This window comes from Metopolophium dirhodum, chromosome 3, assembly GCF_019925205.1.
Source record: "Metopolophium dirhodum isolate CAU chromosome 3, ASM1992520v1, whole genome shotgun sequence".
Taxonomy (NCBI): domain Eukaryota; kingdom Metazoa; phylum Arthropoda; class Insecta; order Hemiptera; family Aphididae; genus Metopolophium; species Metopolophium dirhodum.
Genome location: NC_083562.1, coordinates 12,249,093 through 12,276,006, shown reverse-complemented (window position 1 = coordinate 12,276,006; position 26,914 = coordinate 12,249,093). Strand labels below are relative to the sequence as shown.

At 28.7% G+C, this 26,914-nt stretch overlaps 1 protein-coding gene across 1 annotated transcript; it reads right to left on the bottom strand.

Moving 5' to 3' along the window:
* Positions 1-1,777: 1,777 nt before the first annotated feature.
* LOC132940770 (uncharacterized) lies at positions 1,778-15,290 on the bottom strand. Its single transcript, XM_061008509.1, has 6 exons — positions 14,976-15,290; positions 11,473-11,604; positions 7,087-7,294; positions 6,271-7,013; positions 5,866-6,196; positions 1,778-5,801 (listed from the first exon to the last, which is right to left on the bottom strand). The coding sequence occupies exons 4-6, from the start codon at positions 6,992-6,994 to the stop codon at positions 5,720-5,722; spliced, it is 1,137 nt and encodes a 378-aa protein (XP_060864492.1). The 5' UTR covers positions 6,995-7,013; positions 7,087-7,294; positions 11,473-11,604; positions 14,976-15,290; the 3' UTR covers positions 1,778-5,719.
* Positions 15,291-26,914: the final 11,624 nt, after the last annotated feature.

Sequence of the window (26,914 nt, the reverse complement as noted above, 5' to 3'; positions counted from 1 at the left end):
TGCGTAAAAATTCCCGTTTTTCCTTAATTGTCATGTTGTTTTTCCCGGCGCTTTTGAAAACTATTGAGAATTTTAAAATTTGACTTCCCGAATGCACCAACTTGATTCACTTTCCCAATCGAACAAGATACTGTTGAAGAAAATTGAAGCAGTTTTACTGCCCCAAACCGTGATGACACACAAAAATTAAAAAATTTAAAAAAAAAACACTTTGTAAAATCAATACATTCATCGCTCCGCTCAGAATCTGAAATCGACACATCAAAGAACAGTCCAGCAGTCTCCCTAGCCCCCGGGAAACGTTATTCGTTATATTACATTTATGCAATTGTGCACTTATATAGGCTATAATTTTACTTAAATTGTCATGGTTTTTCACATGGCATTTGGTACTTGTCGAACAGTTTTAAATTTTTAAATTCTCTTATATTTCATTTTTATATTATTTAGAGCCATTTCATCCAACGACCAACACTTCTTCTACATCCACATGGATATCGCAATAGCCAATGGATTCTTAGCCTATTCTGTATCGAAAAAAATAAAACTAACCGAACTTACCTATAGTGATAATAATATAATAATTATAATATAAATATAGACTATTGTTGGACGAGCTTCGTATTCTCCGAAGGATAAGGAGTAGAATGTGCAGTACCAGATCTACAAATTATGTAACACGGGGCACAACATAATATTAACGCCATGGGCGCAACTAAGGGGGTGCTTGGGTCTTACGACCCCATAAAAAATCGTTTAAAAATTTGAAATGAAAAGTTGATCATTTATCGAATTACAATTATTATTATATAACATTGTAGTAACACCAAGTATGATTTTTGTTGTTTCTGTTTTTTTAAATATAATTTAGATTGTCCTGTGTGGGCCCGGAATTACGGTTTTTGTTTTGTTTTAGTGGTTGTTTACTTGTTAAAATATATGCAAATAATGCTGTTAGGTCCCATTGAGTCACAAAGTACCTAGAGATAAGCACCCCCTTGTTCAAATGTCTAGTTGCACCTATGATTATTGATTAATATGCTATATGCTTTATGAGTAAAATTTAAAATTTGCGCCCCTGTATGATTAGCGCTCGGGGCATGGGCCCCGGATTGCCCCCCCCCCCCCCAATGTGTGAATGTGCATATGTCGTCTACAAATTTTAATTTTAAAGCAAGTTATAAGTATTTTAAAATTGTAAATTGTTTGAGCATTTTAAATACTCATAACTTGCTTTAAAATTAAAATTTGTACCTAACCCGAGATTCGCTAGATAATAACCTTACCTTTAATTTTATAAGTCAATTCACTCTAATTTTTAAACTAACAGAGCTAAATGTGATCTGCTGAGCGTACAATTTGCTGTTATGCGTTTGTAAGATAAAGGGAACGCATGAGGGTGTAAGCGCTGTCTTAAGAATAAATATTACCAGCCGTTTTATTCAAAATAACGAGGTAGAGGTGTTACAGTCTACTGCTTTCATTAACTTAGCATATTATGTTACCTACTTACCCACCTGAGATGTATACAAATCTTTAATTTTATAGGTATCAAGACACAAAAGAAAGATTTCAAGCAGATCCGTTTACACTTTATTACATTTGAAGTGCTCGCTTGAACAACAAAATAATAGACCCCCATTGAAGAAATAACATGTTGTACATATCATAATGATATTAATCATATCCACTTTTTATCCATAAAACCTTGTTGGCTCACAAACTGAACTCAGGGGTTAGAGGGTCTACTGATGTAATATTAACATAAATAATAATACTCCGTTCATAGTTACTTTATTAAATCAATTTTCTGTTTACACCGCATAAATATTTTGACGAACATTTTCATTTGTCTCATATCCATTGTCCAACCAACTAACATTATACATAATATAGAGTACAATATATTATATTAAATGTTTTATACATGCAATAGTTATATTAATAATATTTTCTTTGAACAATTAAAAATAAATATTAAATATCGAGTGTAAAATTAAAATTTCTTAGATTACTAAAAACCAATTATATCATTATTTACTCATATTATCTAAAAATCAAAATTGTAATAATCAATTTTTTTTTAAATATTAATATTCCATGATCGATAAAAAAAAAAAAACCATATTTATGCCTATCAAATACACACTTGAAAACAAAAATGTATCTAATTCACCAAAAATATGATTTTTATAATATAATATAATATTCTTACTTTAAATTGGTAGCAAATTTTATATAATGAAAAGGAAATATTACTTTATCATGAAAAAAATCCTGGATGAAAATCAAATAAACAGGCAAAGACATAGTAGATTACAAATCAATTCAAGTGCACAAGGAACGATTACACTTGATTATGTATGAATATATTATGTATATAAACTATACTTTATTCAAGAATTAGGTTGTTAGATACAATACAATTTTATATTCTAAAATTAAAAATAAATTGTTTGATTTAAATATTAAAACCTCTTTCAAGTTTTGTAATTTAACTGTACATCATGATATCATAATATTAAAATTGGGGAGATTATATTAAATTAGTTACAATTATTTTTTTTTTTTTATGAAATTAAATTAAAACATACAATTATAATTTTATGTTTTGGACTAGATAATTTATAGAGGATAATATATCAAATTTATATTATAACGATTATATAATATTCATTATCATAGTATAATATTTCAGTTATAATAAAATATGATGTCAATTAAAACTATAATATTTGTTTTATTCTTTATAGAAAATATTTTTAAGTTATAGTTTAGTTATGGTAATTGTAAAAGGTAGTAAATTGTAGAGGGACCAAACAAGATTACATTTTTTGGAAAGTTATTTTTCTTTGCAGTATTCTAGATATTTAAAAATTATTTTATTGGAATAAAAATGTATTTTATATTTTTATCATAAGAACTGGTATGAAAGCTTTTTTTGACAAGATTTGTCAAGTGATAAATATTCTACAATATGATAACATTTATTATTAAACAACAACTAAAAATAAAAACAAATTATTTTAATAAATGAATTTAAGATTTTATCTACTAGAATAATATCGATTGTATACTTATTAGTAATTACAATAATTGTTTTTTTTAAAAAAAAAAAAACTTAAATTAAAAAAAAATTAACGCAAAATATTCAAATAAAAGGATATATTTTTTTCTCTACATTTTTTTAACCTTCTAAAAATTAAATATTGTTATAATTATATAAAACATAAATTTTAGATATTAAATAAAAATGTCAAACCTATGGATTTTTAAATTATGAGTACATATTTTAATATTGTTTATTGAAACACCTGAATAACTATTTATTTTTTTGTTGGATATAATGCATTTTTAAATTTCGTATTGATATAAAATGTTACATCCAACTTTGGAACAATGTTAAAATAGTTATATTCACTGATGAGTAAAAAAATGTTGAACTGAAAATTGCATAGAATAGTATTCCTCATATGAATCAAATACCATTTATTTATAAAATTCAAATTTTTTACAAATTAAAATAAGAATATAAATAATGAAAATGTTATTATTTTCAATTTGGACAGCAAAGTTAAATCTTTTAATTACATTTTACAATGCAGTATAAGACGTTAATAATATATTAACATAATAACGGTGTTTTCACCTGAACTGCCTAAAAGAACCCAGGCTTTTGAGATACTGGTGGGAGGGGAGTACATCATTATTTGAAAAAAAAAAGTATAAATGTTAGTTTTTAAATTATAATTTATGTAGCTCCTAACTGTTGAATACTTGAACTGTGCCATTCAAGTGAAATAATTCAATAGATACTTGCAGTTTAAAAGTAAAATTTAAAAAAAAAACTATGCTATTTCTTTTTAATGCCCTAACAAAATTTCACTTAATTCTTTTTGAAATAAAAACTGTAAATTCACATACTAAAATATGAACCTACATTTTGTGTGTATATATAATAATATATATTATATTTATATATATATATATATAAGTTAGTAAATACTAATTACCTAAAAAGATCTTACGACCTCTTAAGTACTTTTTTTAAATATTATATAGATTCTTTCAAACTTGATTAACATAGTATTTGTTCTAAACTGTCAAGACAATCAAGGTAGAATATAAAATAACATAAGCAAATTTTCTTATAATTTTGTGCTCCATCCCTTGCGAAATGTATTACAAACATTTTTAAATAAATAACAACTTTAACAAAACAAATGCACAAAAACAATATTCCTTCGGCCTTGTAAAAAAAAATTATACATATATATATGTGTATATATACATATACACACATATAAAAGCAATAAAAAAATGTATTTATGTATATTATGTGGGTCTTAGTGTATATGAATTTTAACACATACATAAATAATAATTAAAAAGGGGTGCGCATCTTTTGATAAATATTTTATTCGTGTATTTATCGGCTTTAATTCAGTTTTATAATAACCGATAAACAAAAGAGCGATTGATTCAGTCATTAACCCCCTCCACAAAATGAAAAATTCAAATTTTATACATGTTTCTAAAAGGCACTTTGGTTAACTGTGTGTAATAAACAAAAATAATAATTTAAAAAAAATGGTTAGTGTTAACATAAAACTCTAGGCGCTTTTTTATTAAAAATCAGGGCCGAAAACGGTTTTCGGACTGTTTTATTAGAAAAAATAACTTTTACTTCCCTTTAAACTAAAAAAAATACATATATATACATATGTATATATAAGTGTGTGTGTATATATATATACGAATGTCAAATAATTTTCGGGTGCCATATTTAAAAAAAATTAGGACCCGTCTTTTTGATATCTTCTAACTGAACTGGACAAACTTATGACTAGGATTTACAGATTCAAAATAAAAATTATTTTTATATGAATGGTGATTAGTTATGAATTCCAAGAATAAATAAATTTTTTTAAAGTTTAATGTGACCCACAATATTTATAAATTTAAAATTTTAGGTATCCTTTAGACCAAAGATATAAAACTTTAAAGGTCAAGTAATTTTAAAATACTTGAATTCATCAAAATATTCTCACATAAAAAAAATCCAGAGAAATTTGTCCAGTTCCTCACTTTTGAATAGAGTATGTACTTTGCTCATAGACACCTAACCTAACTCTTGATATCTTGTTAGATTCAACTTTCGGGTAGTTCTCCATTTTAATATTTTTTATTATCGTTTTACTTCAAAATAAAATTGATTAATTACAAAATATTGCTACCATTGGGCTAGTAAAATGATAAATTCTTAAAATGTCTTGACAGTTTTGAACACATTAAAAAGAAATACATCATTAATCAAAGCAAATTATTTAAATGGGATAATTTCTTTAACCTAAGAAAATAACCCATATGGTAATATTTTAGAGCCTTAGGTCTATCCATAAGATATAAATATATATTATTGTATGTTTATTTTTAATATATAAATATTTTTTTTTTTTTAAGGGTTTTTGACGTTTTGTTCTTTTTTTTATTTTGTTTTTAAATACAATTTTAAACAAATAACTTATCGACCAAAACTATATGTTATAGATCATACAAATGTAAAATATTATAGTTTTTTGTCCCAAAGAAAAAATATGTATAACCTAACCTTAATGAGTCTAACATGTCTTGACAAAAAACACAAACGGTGCACGGCAAAACAAAATATTACAGTGTTGATTTAATCTTGCAAGTTCCAAAATTAATTATGCCTTTTTTAAGTTCGCGAATTACGGAATAGTGTACCACAGTTATTGTCTATATCATCTGAACTTTCTGAACCACTATCTGACTGCAATCTAATAATAAAACCAATATTTTTTAGATAATTTGGACATTTGGAATATAATTATTAAACCTTACATTGTGTAGGTAGCAGCCAATTCGTTGCATGTTGTTGGTATGTACAAGTTTTGTTCTGGATAAGCATCAATTTCATTGCACATAGTTGGCTTATCCCATATATGTTGCATACCCATAATGTTGCGAAGCATATCTACCATTTGAGGTCTATCATCCATGTCACCTCTGACTTCACGTGCACGCTGTGGATTAAAAAAATCACTAAGCAGATCTTGGTTATCGCCTGATTGAGATGTGTGCCAATTCTGGAATATCGGAAAATGGTAATGTCGTCTAGCAGTACGTGTTACTAAAACATTTTCATCATCATCCCAACTGTCCGTTTGAGTACCTAAATTCAAAAAAATATTTTATAATAAAGAATATTTGTATTTACTACTTACTAAGAATAAAACAATAGTTTACCTTTATCTTGATTACAGACTTTATACAACAATCCATCATCTGTACGCCTAAATTCATCTTTACCAATGTATAATTTCCCTTCAACTTCAACAGCGTCAAATGCTTCATATGATAGATCAATTTCAAATTGTGAGCCATCTGGAAAAATTGCTGCACCAGCATCAACCAATTGATTAATGGGTTTGAATTTATCTTCTTTGGCTGGACGCTGTATAACTGCCCATGACATTGGCTCCTTTTTTATTTCAGTATTCAATTCTTTCCATGTGGTTTCTTCTTTAATATCCAATGGCAAAAAAGCATCAGGCCAGCTATCGTTACCAGAATCTTGTGCCCAAATACTTTTATCCATGTAAGAGCAATTCGTTTTTGAAAAATATGAAAATGATTTTGGAGAATCTTCAATACTAGAACCACGTCCTTCATCAGTAAATAACGGATTAATTGGTGGACCGCCAAACAACTTATAAGTGTCACATTCTTGTTTCAGATATTTTTCAATTAAAGTGTTGTCTTCATTAGAATCAATTAAAAAACGTTGGTAAGATTCTTTAGGATGATAATCACTTTTGGGTACATTTCGGGCCGTTGGCAAAAAAGAATAGGCAGGAGATGAAGATTCAGGTTTTTCCGTACATGTTGAATCCATTGTCCACTCCAGTTCGGACAACTTCTTACAAAAGCTGGGAAAGTTTTCTTTGGTTAAAAAATGACTGTGGGACATACTTTTGATGTTTTTATGACTGAAAAAACAAAATCATGTATTATTAAAAAACTAATGACAATTTATCAAAAATTATATTTAAATTAATTTACCTTGTAATTTCAGATTTCAAATAAAATGATTTTAATTTAAAATGTATTGAGTATGAATTAAAAAATTTAAGTTGCAAGTTAACTAAATAAAAAAAAAGTACAAAACAGCCAAAAAGGTTATTTATTGAGCTGATGAGTATGTAGTTGAATATCCCATCTTCTTTAAGAGGGGATAGATGCTTAGTGGAGCATTTTTGGTTTTCTTTGGCTGAAAAAAAAACAAAATCAGTAATGAATGTGTTATGTATCTTACATAATTTATAATAATAATAAGTTAAGTAATAAAATATAGGTACAAGAATAGTAGTTAAAAAAATAAAATAGTTACTATTCTTAAACAAATAGTATTGCTGAACATTTATATTAATATTTAACAATTCTTTAATTCTGTTATGTGGAAATCTTCTAGGAAATGTCAATAAAATAAATTTTATCATATACAGTTAGATTCTATTTACTTATATCTAATACTAAATTTTAAATCAATAACAATTTATTTCATAAAAATTAAAATATAACAATGAAGTTTATTTCTTTTTTATTCTGTAAACACTTTTTCTCCCTCTAAACTTGCTCAAAAGTATCAAGTATAGCATCTTTTCTGAAAGGTGATGTTTTTGAGCTGATACTTTAAAGAGGTCATTTTTCGATTTTCAAAACGCTACTCGAAATAAAAGCGGTTAAAGGAGAAAAAACGTAAGATTTCACGATTTTATAATATTAAATAAATGCAGACGACGTTTTCTACCAGAAATATTGCTTCAAATAAAAAATGACAAGAGATATTTTTTGTTGTATTTTGGATTTTGTTCCTTACGGTTTAAAGTTTGGAAAATGTTTGCCATTTTTGAGCTATTTATAGACATTTTAAATTTGGGAGTTTTTTTTGTTGTAATTCGGTTAAAAACATTCGTAAAAACTTGAAATTTGGGTTGTTTATTTATATTATCTATACCTAGACATGGTAAAATTTTCAAAACATTTGAGCAACTTATGAGCCTTTACTTTTATTTTATATTTTTTTTTATTTTTATGATATTTCCTAACTATAAATTATAATTATAGTTATATAAATTACCTATTTATATAAACCATTCTTAAGCTGTTCTTAAAACGCTTTGTTTATCACCATAGAAACGAATAAAATTAAATAAAAATGATTTCCTCGTCCGCTCAGAATCGTTTTTTATCGAATACAGTAAAATTATACTATCCTGTCTGAGGCCCGAAGGGACGATGGACAAACTTCCACCACCGAAATGCGCTGACCTACTTTTTATTTATTGTTGATTTAGATATTTTTATTTAAATGATCTCAATAAGTAAACATAGATTTAGGTATCTATAGCTTGAAATTTTTAAAGGTACGCTTCTTATGGGCCACCTGGGCGCTGGGGGTCAACGAAAAAAAAATAGAGACACAGAGCTAACTAGGGAATACCAAAGACGTGAAATAAAAATGGTTTAATAAACTCCTTCAATATTTTGACAAACAATTGTTGATAAGAATAATTTGTTATTTATTTTGCATCTTTATTCTTTAGTTTCTGTGTTTTGTAATTTCAACTCATTTGATTAAAAGTACTGTCACAAATATATTATTAGTTATTATATTTCCTATTTTGTTCATTTAAAATGGTTCTTTCGTACTCGTTTTAGTGAACAATTAGGTTCAAGTAAAATACAGACGGTTTGTCATACTGTACCCAATAAGTAATATGTTTATCAGCTATCTGTATCAATATTTAAAACAAAAAATAAAAATCTGTATTTGAACTTTTATTTATTATTTTACTAACCATTTATTTAGAGATTTAAAAAAAAAATAAAGATTACATTCAGTAAGTATCCAATACATACTAAATATAAAATATTGTATTCTTTCAAATGAAATACTATTGAATGTAATGTTTATGTATATTGTACAGTTATTGATAAATATATTAAAACCTGCACTGTGGGGTACAATAGTATATCCCATAGTGGGGGGGTTACATTGTTACATTTAAAAGACTCATTATGGACTGATTTAAAGACTTATTAATTTAATTTGTTATTTTCATTATTTACAAGCAGGAAGATAAGTAACTTTACCAGTACCTATACTTTTACCAGAAATACTGTTATTTTATATTTTATTTTTAGTAGATTTTGTTATGTAATAATTATGATTTGATAATATACGGTTTAAATAAGTACAGTATGATGTTAAAATAATATGAGAATCTAACAGAACTACAGTTCAAATTAACTTAAAAAAAAATATTTTATTTTCATTCAAATCTGACCCACTCTCCCCTAAGTGAAAATGTTATGATATTTTATAGTAGATTGTAGATTATATAGTAGAAAAAAAATGTTATTTCTCTTTAGAAGAAGCTTCTGCCGGGGGTCCTGTGATCCACACAACTTTTTTTTTTATAATAAACAAGATCTGACCAGTTATTTAATTCTGTGTTACATATGATATTTTTCAGTGGCGCATCCAAATCAAATTAATTAAAAAATAATAAAAACAATTTTTTCAAACAAATTTTTAAAACAGTAATTGTATAACAACGATTGGTGGGATTTCTCAGATTTTGGATTCAATGTCATTGGGTTTTGCACTATTATAAATATTTTTTTTTATATATACTACGATAATAATAGATTTGTAGTTCTACCCCTACCTTCTTGAAAATATTCTAGTTACGCCACTGATTTTATTTTTAAAACCACCTAAATAAAAAATGTATGTAGTAGTAAAAATGAAACACCCTATAAATATTTGTCATAAATATTTACCCAGTTGGGCAAAAGGATAATTCTAACAGGAGTGCACATTTCTGAACTAATAATATGACTATAGTATGGGCAAACTCCGGTTTCAGGAACAGTAGGAGATTAATCTGGCCAATTTCTTTATCAAAACCAGGTCTATATTCCCACTTATTTTATTTTAGCCATCAAAACTAAAATTATATTGGTTATTTGTATGAAAAAAGTTTCATTGAATACGATGAACAGATCCTAAAAATAAATACTACTTGATTTTTGTTACATATTTACTCATAATTGATTCAATTACCTAAGCACGAGCCTAAGCATAACAATGCACTAACAAAATGTTATCATTAGTTAGTGAAAATATAACTATAGAGAGGCCCATAAATAAATAATTGGCAGCCATGTCAGCCAGAGAACAGGTACAGGGGCAGCATATGCTAGTCCCATTCACACCTATGAACATGACAAAACATATACAATTGCTCATTAGCTACTCTAAGATGGGTACTTCTTTTTTAACATTTTTATTTGACATAAACAATCTGTACAAATTAGCACAATAACTTTATATGATAAGAGTAGTATATAACATGAAAGGTATGATTAAAGTAGCCATCCATTAGTGACTCTTGGCTAAATCATTACTTCTTAAACTCAAATGTATTTATCCACTATTGTAAGAAGAAATTTTTTATGTTTCTGTTGTAATAATATTTAGCTTAAAGTTAAGTAAGTAAGGTCTAGTAGGTCTACAACTTAAGTTATATTCCTATAAATGTATTGTTGTCCAAACTGTATTTTAGCTGGTTACATTTTCAATAGATGGACTAAAAATGAGCATTTGCTTTAAAAAGTAAAGAAAAACATAATGTTAACAAATGTAATCTAAATAGGGTATGCAACTTCTATGATTTTCTAGAAGGGTGAACAAACCTAAATACAACCTTGATGTTTATAGGTAATTTATTCATAAGAACAAGACATAATGTCATAATTTGGGATGATTTTTTTTTTACTTGTAATAAAATAGTAACTACCTAGTAAATATTAACTCTTCATACATTTTAAATTTGAGTTATATTTAAAAAAAATAATAATATTATTGATCTAAATTTAGTACAACAATGAAAAATATCAGAAATAAGATAGTAACCATAATAGTTTAATTTAAATACAGAGTTCAAATTTTAATGCTATATTAATAAGGACAATGCTTAATTTAATGAAAACATTAATACCAAGTATATGTTTAAACTTAGTGCAATCAAAATTAATGCCAGATAGCATACACGCATGCCAAAACCATACCACAAAACGTATTTGCGCAAGTGTGTTTTTAGAACTCTTTAAAGCTGGTTGCAAATATAAATGTCCACATATATAAGTACATATATTCTTTAAAATGATACCTGATATTTTTTATATTAACAACTGATATTTTTTGATGTGTAAAATATTTAAATACTACACACATTACCTACCTAAATCAATAATTTTATCTGTTTAGTTCATAAGAATTGAACATTTTTTTTGGCATCCATGTTGAAAGTTGATTTTACATAGATAATAATAGACTAGACCGGGTACTAGACAGATTAATAGGTTTAAGGTACTTACGTTTTACAATTCTGTTGTTGTCGCTGCATGCAGCGAACAGCGTTTAATAGTAAAGTATATTGGAATTCATTTTTTCTCAATCGCTTCTGTGTTTCCCTATTGAATTAACATTCAGGAGGCTTGTTATGAATACTAAAAATAATAATAAAACAGTTTTACTAACAAGATAAATTAACACATATATAATATATACCAGTAAGAAAATATAGATATAAGAAATATATTTAAACCTAGGTTTAATTTGTTGTTTTGTTTAGTTATTAAAGAGCTACTTTCTGTTTTGTAATTTGTTAATATGCAGTTATCTTTAAATCTTAAAATGGCAATGTTAGACTTAAGCTTTAATATTAAACTCAGATTATAAATAGACCTATGCATTTATCAATTAATCTAATATTGAAATAATCGATTATTAATTATAAATGTATAAATAATAGTATGAAGTTAAGTTTTCAACAAATATTAGGTAGGTGATTAGAAAAAAAAAATAATTAAGCACTAAAATTTATAATTTGTTTGATCTCTTATATTCAAATATAATATTTAAACAATACAATTGAATTTTAAAAAGAAATAATAGTAAAGAAAATTCCAAAAAGTAACAACAGTAATGTGGTACCTATTTAAGCATTCTAGCTCACTGAGCCTGTAAGTACTACAATATTAAATAAATTGAACAAATCGTCAATATAAAATACAATGTCAAATTTAAAATAGTTTTGTAAGAGGGTTAATCAGGAGTCAGATCAACACTGTATATACCATCTTATTATTTAAATTTTAAATTATTCTGTTTGCCGAAACCAGTAGACACGAATACTATTTATATGAGTTTTTTAAAATAGGTATAAGCTGAAATCTACACACGTTAAAAGTAAACCAATATTAATATATTAATATAACTACCTATTTTTAACAATTTTATGGCCTTTACTAAGAATATAATTACTAAGGATATAATCCCGTTTATAGGTAATACTGTAATAGTAAGTACCTACACTAAAAACCCCTCAATAAATAAAAGTAGATATTCATTAAATTACTATACTCACTAAAAAATAAATTAACAACTATAGAATAAATAAAATAATATACCTAACCCATTCCAATTTTCTACTCATAAAAATAATTTGTTTAATTGTAGGTACCTAGGTACTTAATAACAAATATGTCAACTATTTTAAAATGAGCAATATTGTTAATAAATTTCTGGATACAATTCAGATAATATTCAAATTAATTATAGGTACCTAAGAAACTAAACAATAACAAATAAAGTGCAACTCTAAGCAATAATCTTGTTTTGTATAATTTATGTAATTTAATAATTAGGTACCTAATATTATGTATTATCAGTTAACATTTGATCAGTTTGACATTTTAATTTAACTTTTTAGACAATGTATTCAGTATTATTCAAAAACAAGAACATTTAGAACTCATAAAAGAACTTTATATAATTACTATAATCATAACCAACACTAGACATACCATATTTTTAACACAATGTCAGTAATATTAAGATTAGATAACAAAACTATTTGAGACTTTGGAATAATAAAATAACAGATGCCAAAATGTGTCCTATATTATTAGTGTAATTTAATTTTAATTACACACAGTACAATAAAATATTAATTGAGTACTTTAAAAAATGTGAACTTGTTATTAATATTTAATTAAGTAATTAGGTACATTACATCAAGTAGGTACCTTATTATATAATAGGTACATTAACTTATCATCAGTTGCTTGTTATTTATACAGGGTTCAAAAAACGTAGATTCCTGACACTTTTTTATTAGGGCAGTTCCATAAACATTAAAACTTTAAACATATACCTAAAACTTATCGCTTATTTCAAATTAAATATAGGTAACTTATTACCTATAAGTTATAGGTAAATATTAAATTTAAGAAACTTATAAAGAAATATAAAAAGTTTTGATGTGCCTACATATATAATATTATACAGTTAATTTGTTTATTAGGATTGACCAGTAAACATTAAAAAATGCTTATAAGTTGTTTTATTAATATTACTTAATTTGTATTGTTTATTGTTATGAGTTTAAAATTAATTATAATTAAGAAATGTAAAATTATAATATTTAATGTTTTAGCTTACATATTTTTGTTTTTTAATGTTACTAAAAAGTAATAAAAATAAATATGCAGTTTAAAGTTTGTTAATTTTTTGTTTGTTGGGTTTTTTGTTGGAGTTTTTACAGGGTTTTATAACTAGTTACTTCAAACCATTATTATAGAAAAATGTTAAATAAAAATTCATTACAATTTTGAATAATTGTATCTGTTTGATTTAATAGAAACAAATAGCGATTAATATTCCATACTTGAATGATAAGGTATTAGTAGTATCACTGTTATACTTAAATTATTACTTAGTTATATTGTATATTATTGTTAATATTATATTATATCGGGTATTATATTATCTATCTTTTCACTCTTTAGTAAAAGCGGGTTGGCGTATAAAAATAAATAAAATAATATTTACTAGGTAGGTAGGTAATTGATATAAAATTAATTTTTTTTAAATTCAATATTAAGAGATAATTCAAGGTCTATAATTATATTTGAATTGAGTTTTACACAAGAAACAGTAGGTACCATAAATGAAAAATTAAGTTTGTTGTCAGTAGATCCCTTTAAAAGTTGACAAACAACTAAGAAAAATCACAAAAAAATGTATCAACAAAATACAATCTAAATATTTGAAGGTAAAACACCAGAAAGCTAAATTATTTGCAGATAGGACACTAATAATACTTTCTACTTAAATACAAAAAAAATTGAATGAAATCTAGATAATACACATCTGATTAATAGTTAGACATAGCCTAAAGTCTTAAAATGGGATTTATCACTATTTATGATTATTAGTTTAGGTAGAAATCAATTTTTAAAAAGAAAATATTTAAAATACAGTTTTCATATTTATAATTTTCAATAGGTATAGTAAATAAAGAAAACAATTAAATAAGACTTTTCTTAAGATTTAGTCCTATTGGCGAGAGCACAGAAAGCAAACGCCTAAATACGGGTTTGTAGACTTAAAAAAGTCGACAGTCGAGTGGGTCTCAAAAATCTTATCTATGTTTGTTTGAGAGTTATTAGCTCGGTTCGTTTGGTCAGAGTCGACTAGTGAGTTTTGCTACAGACCCCAACCTTAGATCAAATGCGTTTGAAAGTCGAGAGGTTCCCAAAACCGATTAACGAAGGCAGCGACAGCGGGGCTGTTAAAATGGCGCGAACCCATCGCGCGCAATGCAGGTGGTGGCCATATTGAGCCCGCGGCGGCATCGAGATGCGCGCGCTCGACCGTCGGACGCCGCTATCACGACACCGTCGATAATGCACGCCTTCGACATTCCTCATGAACATTTTACGGCGGCAGCCCCTATCGCGGATCACCGTTGTCCGTTTGAGCGATTATCAATATACCTATCGTTATAATAACAATCGGTCGTCGGGAAACTCACCTAGAACGTGACGGTGCGACGGTGACGACGACGTAGTACAGCTGCAGGTCCTTCCGTGTATTTGTCCGGCCCCCGAGACGAGATTTGCTGCCGCCGTGGGGCTGGTCACGCACGCCTGTCTGTCCGGGGAACGCGAAGCGCGACGGACGACGGAAATGTGTAAAAGTCCAGCGCCGACGATTGACGACCGGAAAAAAGTTAATGGGGAAAAAAAAACGCGTTTAAAAAAAAAATTTCCAGTCGAAACGACGACCCAGAATGTTACGGACGGGCCCACTGAAGGACGAGGCCGCAGTGTTGTTGTCGGCGTGCGCGGTGAATGCGCGCAACGATTTGGATGGACAGGGGGGCGAACGGAGGTTCGGTCCTCGGCCCCCGCCGACCAATACGACAATGCAGCCAACCGTCCAAACATCGAAGGGAAATCCGTGTCGTCAGCGATGCACGCGCGCGAAATCGAATAGGAAAAAAACGCGAATACGTCTACTGCGCAGTACCTATGTAATATGATGTATAAATGTATAATAACACTATAACATGATAATAATATACAGATTTAGGTGTACCGTACTACCGTAGTACCGTACTACCGTGTACAACTACACTACAACCATATTCTTTAATTTATGAGCATTAAAATTTGAGAGTCAGAGAGTGACTATGACTATAAGTAACAAGTCTACATCACAGTGACGTATTTATGGGGGGGGATATGGGGGATAGATCCCCTCCCTTGACCTTTTTTTTTTAGTTTAGGTATAAAGTTTAAGCTGCAGTACTGTTGCTATTTATATTTTATAATTTTGTTATCCTGTGGGCTGCGAGTGATATTACCCAACAATAACAACAAAATTAAAATAGGACTATATTCGAGAGAAGTCGGGTAAAACCCGCTAGTACCTAACCTATTATACTGTTATATACGTAGAACACGAAACTAATTGCGACAGCGGACAGAAAACGATAAGGAATTCGTAAATTTTAAAATAAATATTAAAAAATGTATGTGTTTTGTGATTATAGACTAGACTTAATGGGTTGGCTATGCTTTCTTGACACAGAGAGGTCGAAATTACAACAGATGAAGTAATTGATGAGTTGTGCTTAAAAAACAGAAAACTAGAGTTTATTTTATAAATTAATAAAACAGAGTAAAATTAAAATCAATATTATTGTTTTTTTTTTTTTTTTTTTTATTGGGTAACCCGCGGCAACATAGGCCATTGGGTGTGGGGAGGGCACTGTAGGTTTTATATTGGGTAGGTTTGGTAGGTTTTATATTGGGTAGGTTGGTACACGTGTGTGTTGTGTTTTGGCAGAATTTCTAATGGGGCACCCGTAGGTTTCTGCCGTGCCCCGGGGTGGGGGGATGGTGGCACTTGTTCTCCGGACACCGTGACTTGCACGGAGAAAAATGCCGCCCAGTGGTCGAGGATCGAACTCGGACCGGCTGTGCTGAATCCGTCGCGTTAGACCACTCGGCCACCTCGTCCCCCCATTATTGTTTTTATTGTTAGCCTTACATGGAGTAACTAACAAAAGGTTGCATCAACACTAAAAAATTTTGATATCCCCCTCCTCAAGAAAATCCTATATACGCCCCTGCTACATCAACTACTGACCCACAGACCAACTGTACCAATACGTTTGTACAAGATAGTAAGCATGATAAATAAAATTTTATTTGTCAATTGTCATCAAGCATTCAAGCCCACCGGAATATCGGGAAGTTCCCGGTTGCCTGGCCTATTGGGCCTTGCCATTGGCATGACGTCTGTATTAAATTATTATTTGAAATAATTAGTATTTATTTATAGTTTATACAAACGCGCGTATTACAAAAATGTATTACTAATAACCAGAGCCCTACTTAGGGCAGCCCCGTGCCCCGACACAATTAGGGCCTATATATTACTGTAATATAGTTATAGGTACGCGATTTATTTATATCAGTCAACAATGAATAATAAAATGACGGTATAATTTATTTATAATCTTAAATTATAAATTGAATATAAAAAAACAAAATAGCAACAAAAAAAATGTTGAATTTATATTTTAAGTTAAGGGACCCCATCAAAAAATAAGCCTCGGGCCCCAAAATTCCTAAGTAAGGCTTTGCTAATAATTAATAAGTATAATAACTACAATTGCTCATTTAAGATTGGTAAGATAAGATTGGTTTAAAATAGGGACGCATAACCGCATTATTAATATTGCGTTTGCTTCATCCGAGAGACATCAATTCTGTGACTACTTCGCGCATTTTTAGTCCGATACAACTTTATACAGGTTAGTATAAGCTTAATAATGTATATTCTTTTTGGTTTGTATTAAGAGTTGGTCACTACCCCCGCATTTGTTGCCTCCGTCTTACAAGCGCGTAACAATTATCAGCAAATGTATGCTCAGCAGCTACATTTTAAACTTTAAAATTTAGAGTCAATCGATATAGGTTTTATGAAACTTAATGGTAAGCACATTATCTTTTGTTCGTATGTTGGATTCTTACGATGATTCAATTTTCTAGATTATCTAGATAATATTGGGTATATAAAATAGCTCAAATTTAAAATATTCATAACTCGCTTAAAAAATTGAATTATCGTAAAAAAACCCAACATACGAACACAGATAATATTCCTACCTTTAAATTTCGTTGACGACAAATTTGGGTATATGGTGTCCACTTAAGAATATAAATTATGAACTGTTATAAAAGCTTCAAGCATAGTATTGCATTTGATAAATTGTTAATTGAATTTTTTTTAAAATGTTTTTAAAAGAATTAATAAAGATAGGCGTATCCTGGCATTTGAAATTAATAGGAGGTAGAGCCACACTAAAATGTCGATACTGATTAATGTTTTTTTTTTTTATGATCCTCTTACATATTATAATATAGGCAAACTAAAAGGTTATAGATAATATAAGAAATGATAAATGCCCCCTCACAACAACCCACCTAATTGTGACGTAGGTTTAGATAGGTCAAATGTGGCCTAGGTAGTATATTTTCCCGACCTGAATTTTTCTCCCAGGCCGTCCCTGATTATCATGACTAGAGACTCATGACTCATGAGAGTAAGTCTGAAGTCAGTAAGATACTAAACAGTTGACCTTAACACTATAACACTTACTACTTAAACAATAGACAAGCTTTAACTAAGACGTAGTAATTATAGTAATTATAGCAGCCGGCAGCCACGTTCGTTGTATGAATAATGAATATATACACGTGTAGCCGTGTAGGGCCAAAAATAGATTAGGTAGGTAGATGTTTCTTGTTATTGTAGCCTGTATGTAGGCAATCACTGTAAATATAGGAACCAGGAGATATTTTTCGTGCGACGCAGTGATTGTCACTTGTCTTGGCTTAATGGCTTCCCCAGGCACGTATTTAGGAAGGGGGCAAGTATACCCTTGGCCAATTTTCTGGAACATTTAGGGGGTGACTAATTTATATTGAAATATTATTACCTATTGGGTATTAAGGCGTTAATTGTATCAAAGAATAAATAAATAAATAAATGTATAATATCATTATATATTTTAATTATTATTATAACCTTCTGTTAAGAGGACGCCTGGACACTAGTACGGTATACACAGATATTTGTTGTCTCCTTCTTACAAATGCGCTAGTAAATTTATGCTCAACAGATCATGTTAGTTTAAAAAATTGAGTGAATCGACCTACAATGAAACTATGTAGGTTTTTTACGATCATTCAGTTTTAAGTGAGTTATGAGCATTTTTAATTTACGCTATATTATAAACGCATAACTTGCTACAAAATTGAACAATCGTAGAACAACCACATACAAACACAGATAATATACTTACCATCAAGTTTCATAATAGGTCGATTCATTCTTATTTTTAAACTAACGGAGCTAAACGCATTCTCCTGAGCGTAAATTTACTATGTTATGCACTTGTAAGATGAAGACAACAAATGACCGTGTGTCCGTGTAGCGTCCTTTTAATTTTATTCATTATAATATTCTCTTGGAGCTATCTAATTTTTCGCCAGAAAATACAAAACCAGCCAGCATCGAGTACCTACATTATATTATATTCCCTATACCTACAGGTAATTGCATTTGTCTCGTTCTTGATGCCATGATATACTAGTAAATTTTTTCTGATTAATAAGTATCAATATCTATATTAGTAATTAATATAAAATTAGGTATATTTGTATTATTCTCATTAAATATGGAAGTTTGAACTCAGATATATGATATGGGTATGGCGTATTTAAATGCAACAATAATTACAAAAACTATAGGTACTGTTTGTAGATGCACTATAGATAACAAATGGTAAGCTTAAAAAATGTTGGGGGGCTTTAAAAAATTATAGTTCCTATTAAAGTGGCCGGTGGATTAAATAAGTTTGAGACCCTGTGGTGTACATATACACAAAAAAAGTAACACACATCATTGTAAAAACCATACATTCATCGCTCCGCTCAGAATCTAAATTTCCTAGTAGTTTTCAAAAGCACCGGGAAAACAGAAAACAAGTTAAGGAAAAACGGGAATTTTCGACAAAATCGGTTTTGGTGTAACTTTAAAAAAAATGACCGTAGATACATGAAATTTTCACTGAATGTTTATATCAGCATTTTATATATACCATACAGTTTTAAAAATATGTTGACTTGTTTTGACCTGTTTACGGTTATTTTCAGTTTTCAATTTTTTTAGTTTTTTTTTTAAATGTCAAAAAAAATGTATTTGTCGAGTCAAAAAGCTCGAAAATACAAGTCTCTTAATATATTGTTATAATGGCAGTTGAAAAATATTAAAAATACATAGGAAGTAACAATTGTTTTAAGCATTTAAAGTTCAAATTTTGACACAATTTATCAAATTGAAAATTTACAAATTATTTTGTTGTTAAAAATGTATAAAATGTTCAACTTTTAAAGCTATTAGCTAATGATTGAAAATTTAAAACAAGGTTGAAAGTAAGTAGTAGGACAAAATCATATATTAAATAATCAAGAATAACAATTTTAGTTATTTTGTCGTAATTTTATAATATTAATTCAACTTACCGGATACTGTATTAATAATAAGTAATAACAATATAATTATAATATAAAATATCCTAGACCGACAAGCTGTCCCCGCTCAGAATCGTTTTTCGTATACAATGATATTTTATCATTGAATTCAAATTTAATATTTAATACCATTACATATTTACATAATAAACACAATAATTAGTCGAAATAATTTTTTGATTTCCAACTTTGATAACAAATTGGATCTAGAAGGTAGGTACTTTTGAGTTTTGATGGATAAAAATCAAAAATTACCTTTTAAAAAGCGTCGGAAAAAACAAAAATTGTCTGTACATGTACATTTGTAGTTAAAAATTAGTACATTTGCAATAGTTTAAATGTTAAAAGTTTTAATAATTCATAAGGGAAAAAGTTTCCGACGACAAAATGTTGGTGCCCAGGGCAGTTGTAGCAAGTGCCTCTCCTTAAATGTGGCACTGCTACAGGGAAAACATCAGTTTGATAATCAACATTGGATACAATAGTGTAATACAGTAATGTTTAAAAATTATAGCATTAATTGTATACTACTGTCATCGTGTACCTTATATCCTACATACATCAGATTCTATAATATACAATAAATAACATTATAACATGGAAACATAGTCACCGACTAAAACCTAGTAAAAAAAAAAAAAATAATAAATATAAAAACATTTTGTAAGCGCTCACCTTCCCTAATAATCAAAAAAATAGTATAAATTATAATAATTCACACCTTAAGGACAAAGGACCCCACACGCTGCAGCGGTGGCGGTGGCGTTAAATTCTATTGTCAGATTGTCTTGGCTTTACCACTGCGGTGAGCGGTGAAATATGCCCTGCAGCAATTCACCGCCACCGCCACCATAATTGTTATTTAAAACATCGTAAACAAATTCTTTCTGAACAATAATATTAAATAGATAAGTAGGTACGTTAAATTGTTAAATGATTCCGGCCAGCATGCCAGCATATTCATATGTGACTGGCTAGGTATTTACAATGTCTACCTAATGGCTAATACTGCTATTTTTAAAATCCGGGAGTATAAAAACTAAAAATGACCTAAATGAAAATATTGTATAGCTGGTACCTAATCATGACAAAATAATGATCTATATACTATCGTGGTTACGATTAATGACAATAATAATTATCAACAAACGTTGCTAATCAAAAAGTAATAAAAATAAAACTTTGATAATAAATACTACTTATTATAGTATTCCAGTATTTGTTATCAATGGTAATCACTAATCAGTAATCACTAGATATATAAGTAATAAGTATATAACTGTAAAATATCTAATAGTAATAACAAATAACAATAATAATCCAAAACGTCGACGTATTCTATTATTTTATTATTACGCCGTGATGCTGATGGATGACGTAGTACGTTAGTATACTTATATAATATAGGATCTTACTACTGCGCGTGAGTATAGTAAGTAATTTATTTTCGCATATCACAGGATTATTATTAACTGCATTTAAGCATAAATAATTATTTTATTATTATACAATTATAATGTACAGTACGCAGTTGCACTCGATTTGTGCTTGTCCCGTTTGATTAACCTACTTGTGGACGATATTATTTTTATCTCCCCACGTGACGACATCTCTGTTGTTCTGGCGTCGTCACAGATATCAGAATCTGACGGAACGACGTAGTGACTAAAGTGACATACGTAGAGACGTCACTTCGGCAAGTGGTGCTCTTTGGTGTAGAATTTTGTACGTATCAGTATCGCCGAGGTCAGAGTGGTAGGATAATATTATGTCTGTTTTTCCCATTCGTTTTAAGTCAAAACAATTCGTCGTGGCGACGTACTATAGAATAGTGTGAATAGGTTCGTCAATTCGTGGTATAAATACCTTAAAATTAGTTTAAGGATTTTGAAAAGTTGTATTGTGTATTTGTTATAAACTTATAATAATATAAGATTATAATCCATAAACGTATATAAGTGTATAACGTATTATAGTAGAGACTTTGAAGCTTAGGTATCGCTAATACAATTTATATAATTATCATTATTACCTACCTATCCACAATAAAATGTATTTTTAATATTATAATATACCTAATAATGATAAATATAAATTTTATTAGCAATAAGCTTCAAACTAAAGTCTACAATATTAAGTTGTTGGGTTATAAACTTATTACAAAATAACTGATATTTTTTGAGGAAAAATCAGTAAAAAATCAAATGCTCTAAAGCTTGTATAGAAATGTATGGTTTTTGGTATGGGCCAATTTAAAAAAAAATCAAGGAGATAAGTTATATTTGGATATTCCTCAAAAACGTAATTTTAAATTTTAATACTTACAACCTACCTACTAATTATATTTATTTGATTACCAATTCTAGTTTACATTTTAATTTTAGAAACGTTATGCAAATTAAAGATAATAATATGAAATATTTAATAAGCTATTTGAATTTAAAAATAAACAATTTTATCAACGTAGTCGATAAAATCTAAAAAAAATAGAACATTTCAAATTACCATAATTTAATATAATAACTCAAAAAGAACGAAAATCTTTGAAAATTATATAATTTCGATTAAATATATATGTATGCATTTCAAGTCCTTACGGTTATTCCTTTTTGAGATTTCCGATGGAAATTTTTGTTTATAAATGGTTGCCATGGGTTTTAAATAATAATAATAATAATTTTAAAAATAAAAACTATTTGCTTTACTTTTTAAATATAAATTACAATATAATATAATATCAAACTATAAAAACGTGAAATTAAAATCTCTGTACAGGCTGAACTCTAGAACTACTTATCAGATCTTCTTGATTTTTTTTTAAATGAAAGAGTATTTCACCGAGAAGGTTTATATGAAAGAAAATTTTAGGTTGCTATTGGTTAATCGGGCATGTTTGTTGATTTGTATTATTATTTTTTGTCAATATATACATATATATAATATAATATACAAGGAGATCTGATAAGTAGTTCTAGAGTTTAGTCTGTATAGTTATAGTCTCTGTATTTATATAGTTAGATATGTATATAAATTAATGTTTGTGGGTAGATTAGACCTCTGGGAAGAAGATAGGTTAATTTACAAAGGGTTAATTTTGTTTTTTTTATTCATCGGATTTTAGTACGGTTAGGTTAGGATAGGATTTTGTATAAATTGATTATATTAATCCATCATAGATGAAATTAAGTAAAAACGACTAACTTGGTATAACTTTGATACTTTAGAGTTAAATCATACACTTACGTACAAGCAAACAGTAAGCGTAAACAGCACAGCGGGGTCCTCGATCTACCGCAGGTAGATTTCTTACCTGATAATGTACTGCTGCGAATCAGAATTTTTATTCCGGGCAACGGAAAAGTTAAGATACATTTTGAACACCATACACCGAATATTAAATAACGAATTGAACAAAGATTGAGTCATATAGAGTTGATACATTTAACGGGCAACGAAGTGCACGGGATCAGCTAGTAGGTATATAAAATACATTTTAAAAATTAAAGTATGTAAGTGTTAATGATGACCCATAATTTATCTTTTCTCAACTCAAATTTCATATATATGAACTTTTTATTCAAATAATAATATAATACCTATAGTAGACATTTTAAATAATTTTTAATATACTTAATATATTCCATTTAATAGCATTATTATAAATACCACTCCGAGTTCGGACTAACATTATTATAAAAGTATAATAAAATAATTTACAAATATGTGTTTTAATGGTTTCACTGATAACAATAAATATAAATACTCAACAATTAATAATATTTACTATAGTAACTATAATAATATATACTATGGTCGATGCGTCATATTATGATGGATAAGACTAATAAATTAGTATGTAAGTGTATACCATTAGTAATAATCATGAAGTTCCTTGCATTTATAATTATTACATGTACCTAACTGATTTTATTGAATTTATTTTTTTTAGGTTACAGAACCATTTTTTAACAGTGTATTACCTATGAACTTAATTTGTATTAGGTTGTAATTATAATAATATGTGCTTGTAATGATTTGGAGAGAGCGGACAATAATTTCATAATTTAGTCATTGTATAATAATGGCCATTACTAAACTACTCGTAATACACTTGTTACAAGTCGGTTGACCGTAGCCTCGTACTTGTAGAGTTTATATATACATTTATTAAATAAAGTAACAAACACACGTCTTTTCAATTATAAAGTTTATTGAGTTTTCATATTATACAGACAATCGCACTGTCCATTCTCCACTCCTTATCTTACCATCTTCATGTCCCTTATATCTAAATTTACCTAGGACAATCCCTCCTATATAAAAAGTGCTTACTTGCAGTTTCGGTATTGTACCTGTTTATATTAATTTACAATAATCAACTAGTTTCGTAATTCTACTTATTTTATAAATACTACATTTCTTAATTGTTTAGTGTTTACTAACTATTACATCCTTCCTTATTTCCTATGTTTAATAATACCAATTCATAACACACTTATACCTAAAGTTTTTGATTTTTAGTTACTCTGATTGAAACGAAGGAATTGTGGTTAATGGGTTAGACTGGTAAAAGAAATCCATAGATTTTTTTGAGGTGTTCCGAAATTTGCACATTTTTAAGGGATTATGCTTAGGCAATTTAGCTTATACTCCTGGTAATCAGATTATCATTCACCCGCTTTAAAGGGGTTTTAACTAGACAATTTGCATGGATTTTTTTTTATACATTTTTACATATTATTTTATATTACAAAAATAAACTATCGTTATTTTTGTAAAAACATACAACCATACAAGGTAATTGTGCTTATTGTTTTACCCAACCACAGATCTCTTATAATAACGAGCTATACGCCTATAATGCTATATAATACTATTATAGTAGTTTGGTATCTTCATAGAGATTTCGTTATCAGTGGAGTTTCCTGTTTTTTTTTTAAATTAGGCGTTTAACATTTTTTTTTTACAATTTTTATATTAATGTATTGTTGATACATATATTATTTTAATAATAAGCAATGTCAAATATTTTAGTTGTACAATTTAAAAAATGTTCCTAATAAGGAAGAGCTTAAAAAATATTTTTAAAAAAAATATATTATTTTTTTTTTTTTTATTGATCATTTTGTAGCTTTGGTGACATGGGTATTAGCTTTATACATTGTTACATTAATGCATTAAAGTATATTGTGTGGCAAGGGCGGAAAGTGAGCTATTTCAGTTGCAGGCGACGTGTGCGGCTCGGGCCGCATTTCGCCCAAGACTGATATTGCCTTCTCGCACGAGCCCCACATATTATTTTTTGTCACGCCTCTGCAGCATTCATCGATCACGATCAAGGTAATACAGGGATCTATGTAACAACTAGACTATAATATAATTATACGACAACAATATTTCATGAGAGAAATGATTTGGTTTTATTTATTTTTAACGTCACGAGGTTATAATATGAATATAAGATGTACCTAATCAAAAGTTTATGTTTTGTAAGGACCGTGGTATACATATCAGTGTCTGGTTGACGGTTGTGCAGGGGATACGTGCGTGATATGTACGCCCAGCACTTTTGGGGATTTCCATTTTAACACCCGCTGGACGGAAAAAGGACGCTTTCCAACGCTTCAACCGCTATCGAAAACCAAACTTTCGGCACAGGCATGACAAAAAATATATTGAAGTTGAAGATTAAAGTAGTTTTACTTCTTTAAAAGGAGATGACAAAATTAAAAAACACACATCACTGTGATGTTAAAACATTCATTGCCCCGCTAAGAATCAAAAATACAAATTGATATAATTATATAACTTCAGGTTTACCACATAACATTTACCAGCCAGTCTTGCATAATAAAAAAAAATGTAGAGTAATAATACCAGTCAGTAGTCAGCCTTGATTAAAAAAACATAGATTAAGTATTCGGTTATTATATTATTATAGTTGTAAGCATGATTTAAGATATACTATATATCTTAAATCGTGGTTGTAAGTTATAACTTATAAACCAGTTGTATATTGTTTGCTATTCATTTCATTCTTACACACATAAGATTTTAGTACCTAGGTTCTCTACGTCAAGAATGACGTACTAAAATATTTTTAATTATTTTTTTTTACTGTTACAGTTTTTTTTTTTTAGACAGTGCATATTCGTTTCTCCGCGAGTCTAGTACAGGCAATTTCAATGAAACCTCAAAATAAAACTGTTTTACTATTATATTATTACTGAGAATAATTTCTGAACAAACATACAGCGATACAGGCTACAGGCATACAGCAGTTGTATTATTGTTCTATGCAGATTGTGGCATTTTGCCCGACAACCGCATGGTACTGTAGTCCGTAATACCTATATTGAATAAAAGCCAAAGTTTCATCATATTGTTCTCCCCTGTCCCCACGTATCTCCTAAGAAGTCGTAAATTGTAATTCACAGGTGTTCAATAAAAAAACATTATTTCCAATTTCCAGTTTCCTCCTTAAAAAAAATTAGTTTTAGGTACTAGATAGAAGATACCTAGCTGTAGAGTGTAGACTGCCTGTAGTCTGTAGATACCACTCATATGATCTAAGGAAGTCCAGGTAGATAGTAGATACCTGATACATACCATACCTACATATAAACTAGGTACCTACCTATAAAGCTATAAAAACATAGTTAGAACTTTATGAGACGTATGGTTATAAAACATAATTTATTATAGTTATTAATAGCTAAATAGGCAGTGGCAGTAGGCAGTAGGCAGCTAAATAAACAGGTGTTAACCCCCCGCCGACATAATCCTGGATACGCTACCGTTTATAGGTCTATGTTCACGACATTACTTACCGAACTTGTTGCGTGATGTCACCACATGAGGT

Coding starts and splice junctions, on each gene's coding strand:
- LOC132940770 (XM_061008509.1), bottom strand. CDS start 6,994: ATGTCCCACAGTCATTTTTTAACCAAAGAAAACTTTCCCAGCTTTTGT. Junction 6,197..6,270: donor AGTCTGTAATCAAGATAAAG/GTAAACTATTGT, acceptor TTTTGAATTTAG/GTACTCAAACGGACAGTTGG. Junction 5,802..5,865: donor TTGGCTGCTACCTACACAAT/GTAAGGTTTAAT, acceptor TTTTATTATTAG/ATTGCAGTCAGATAGTGGTT.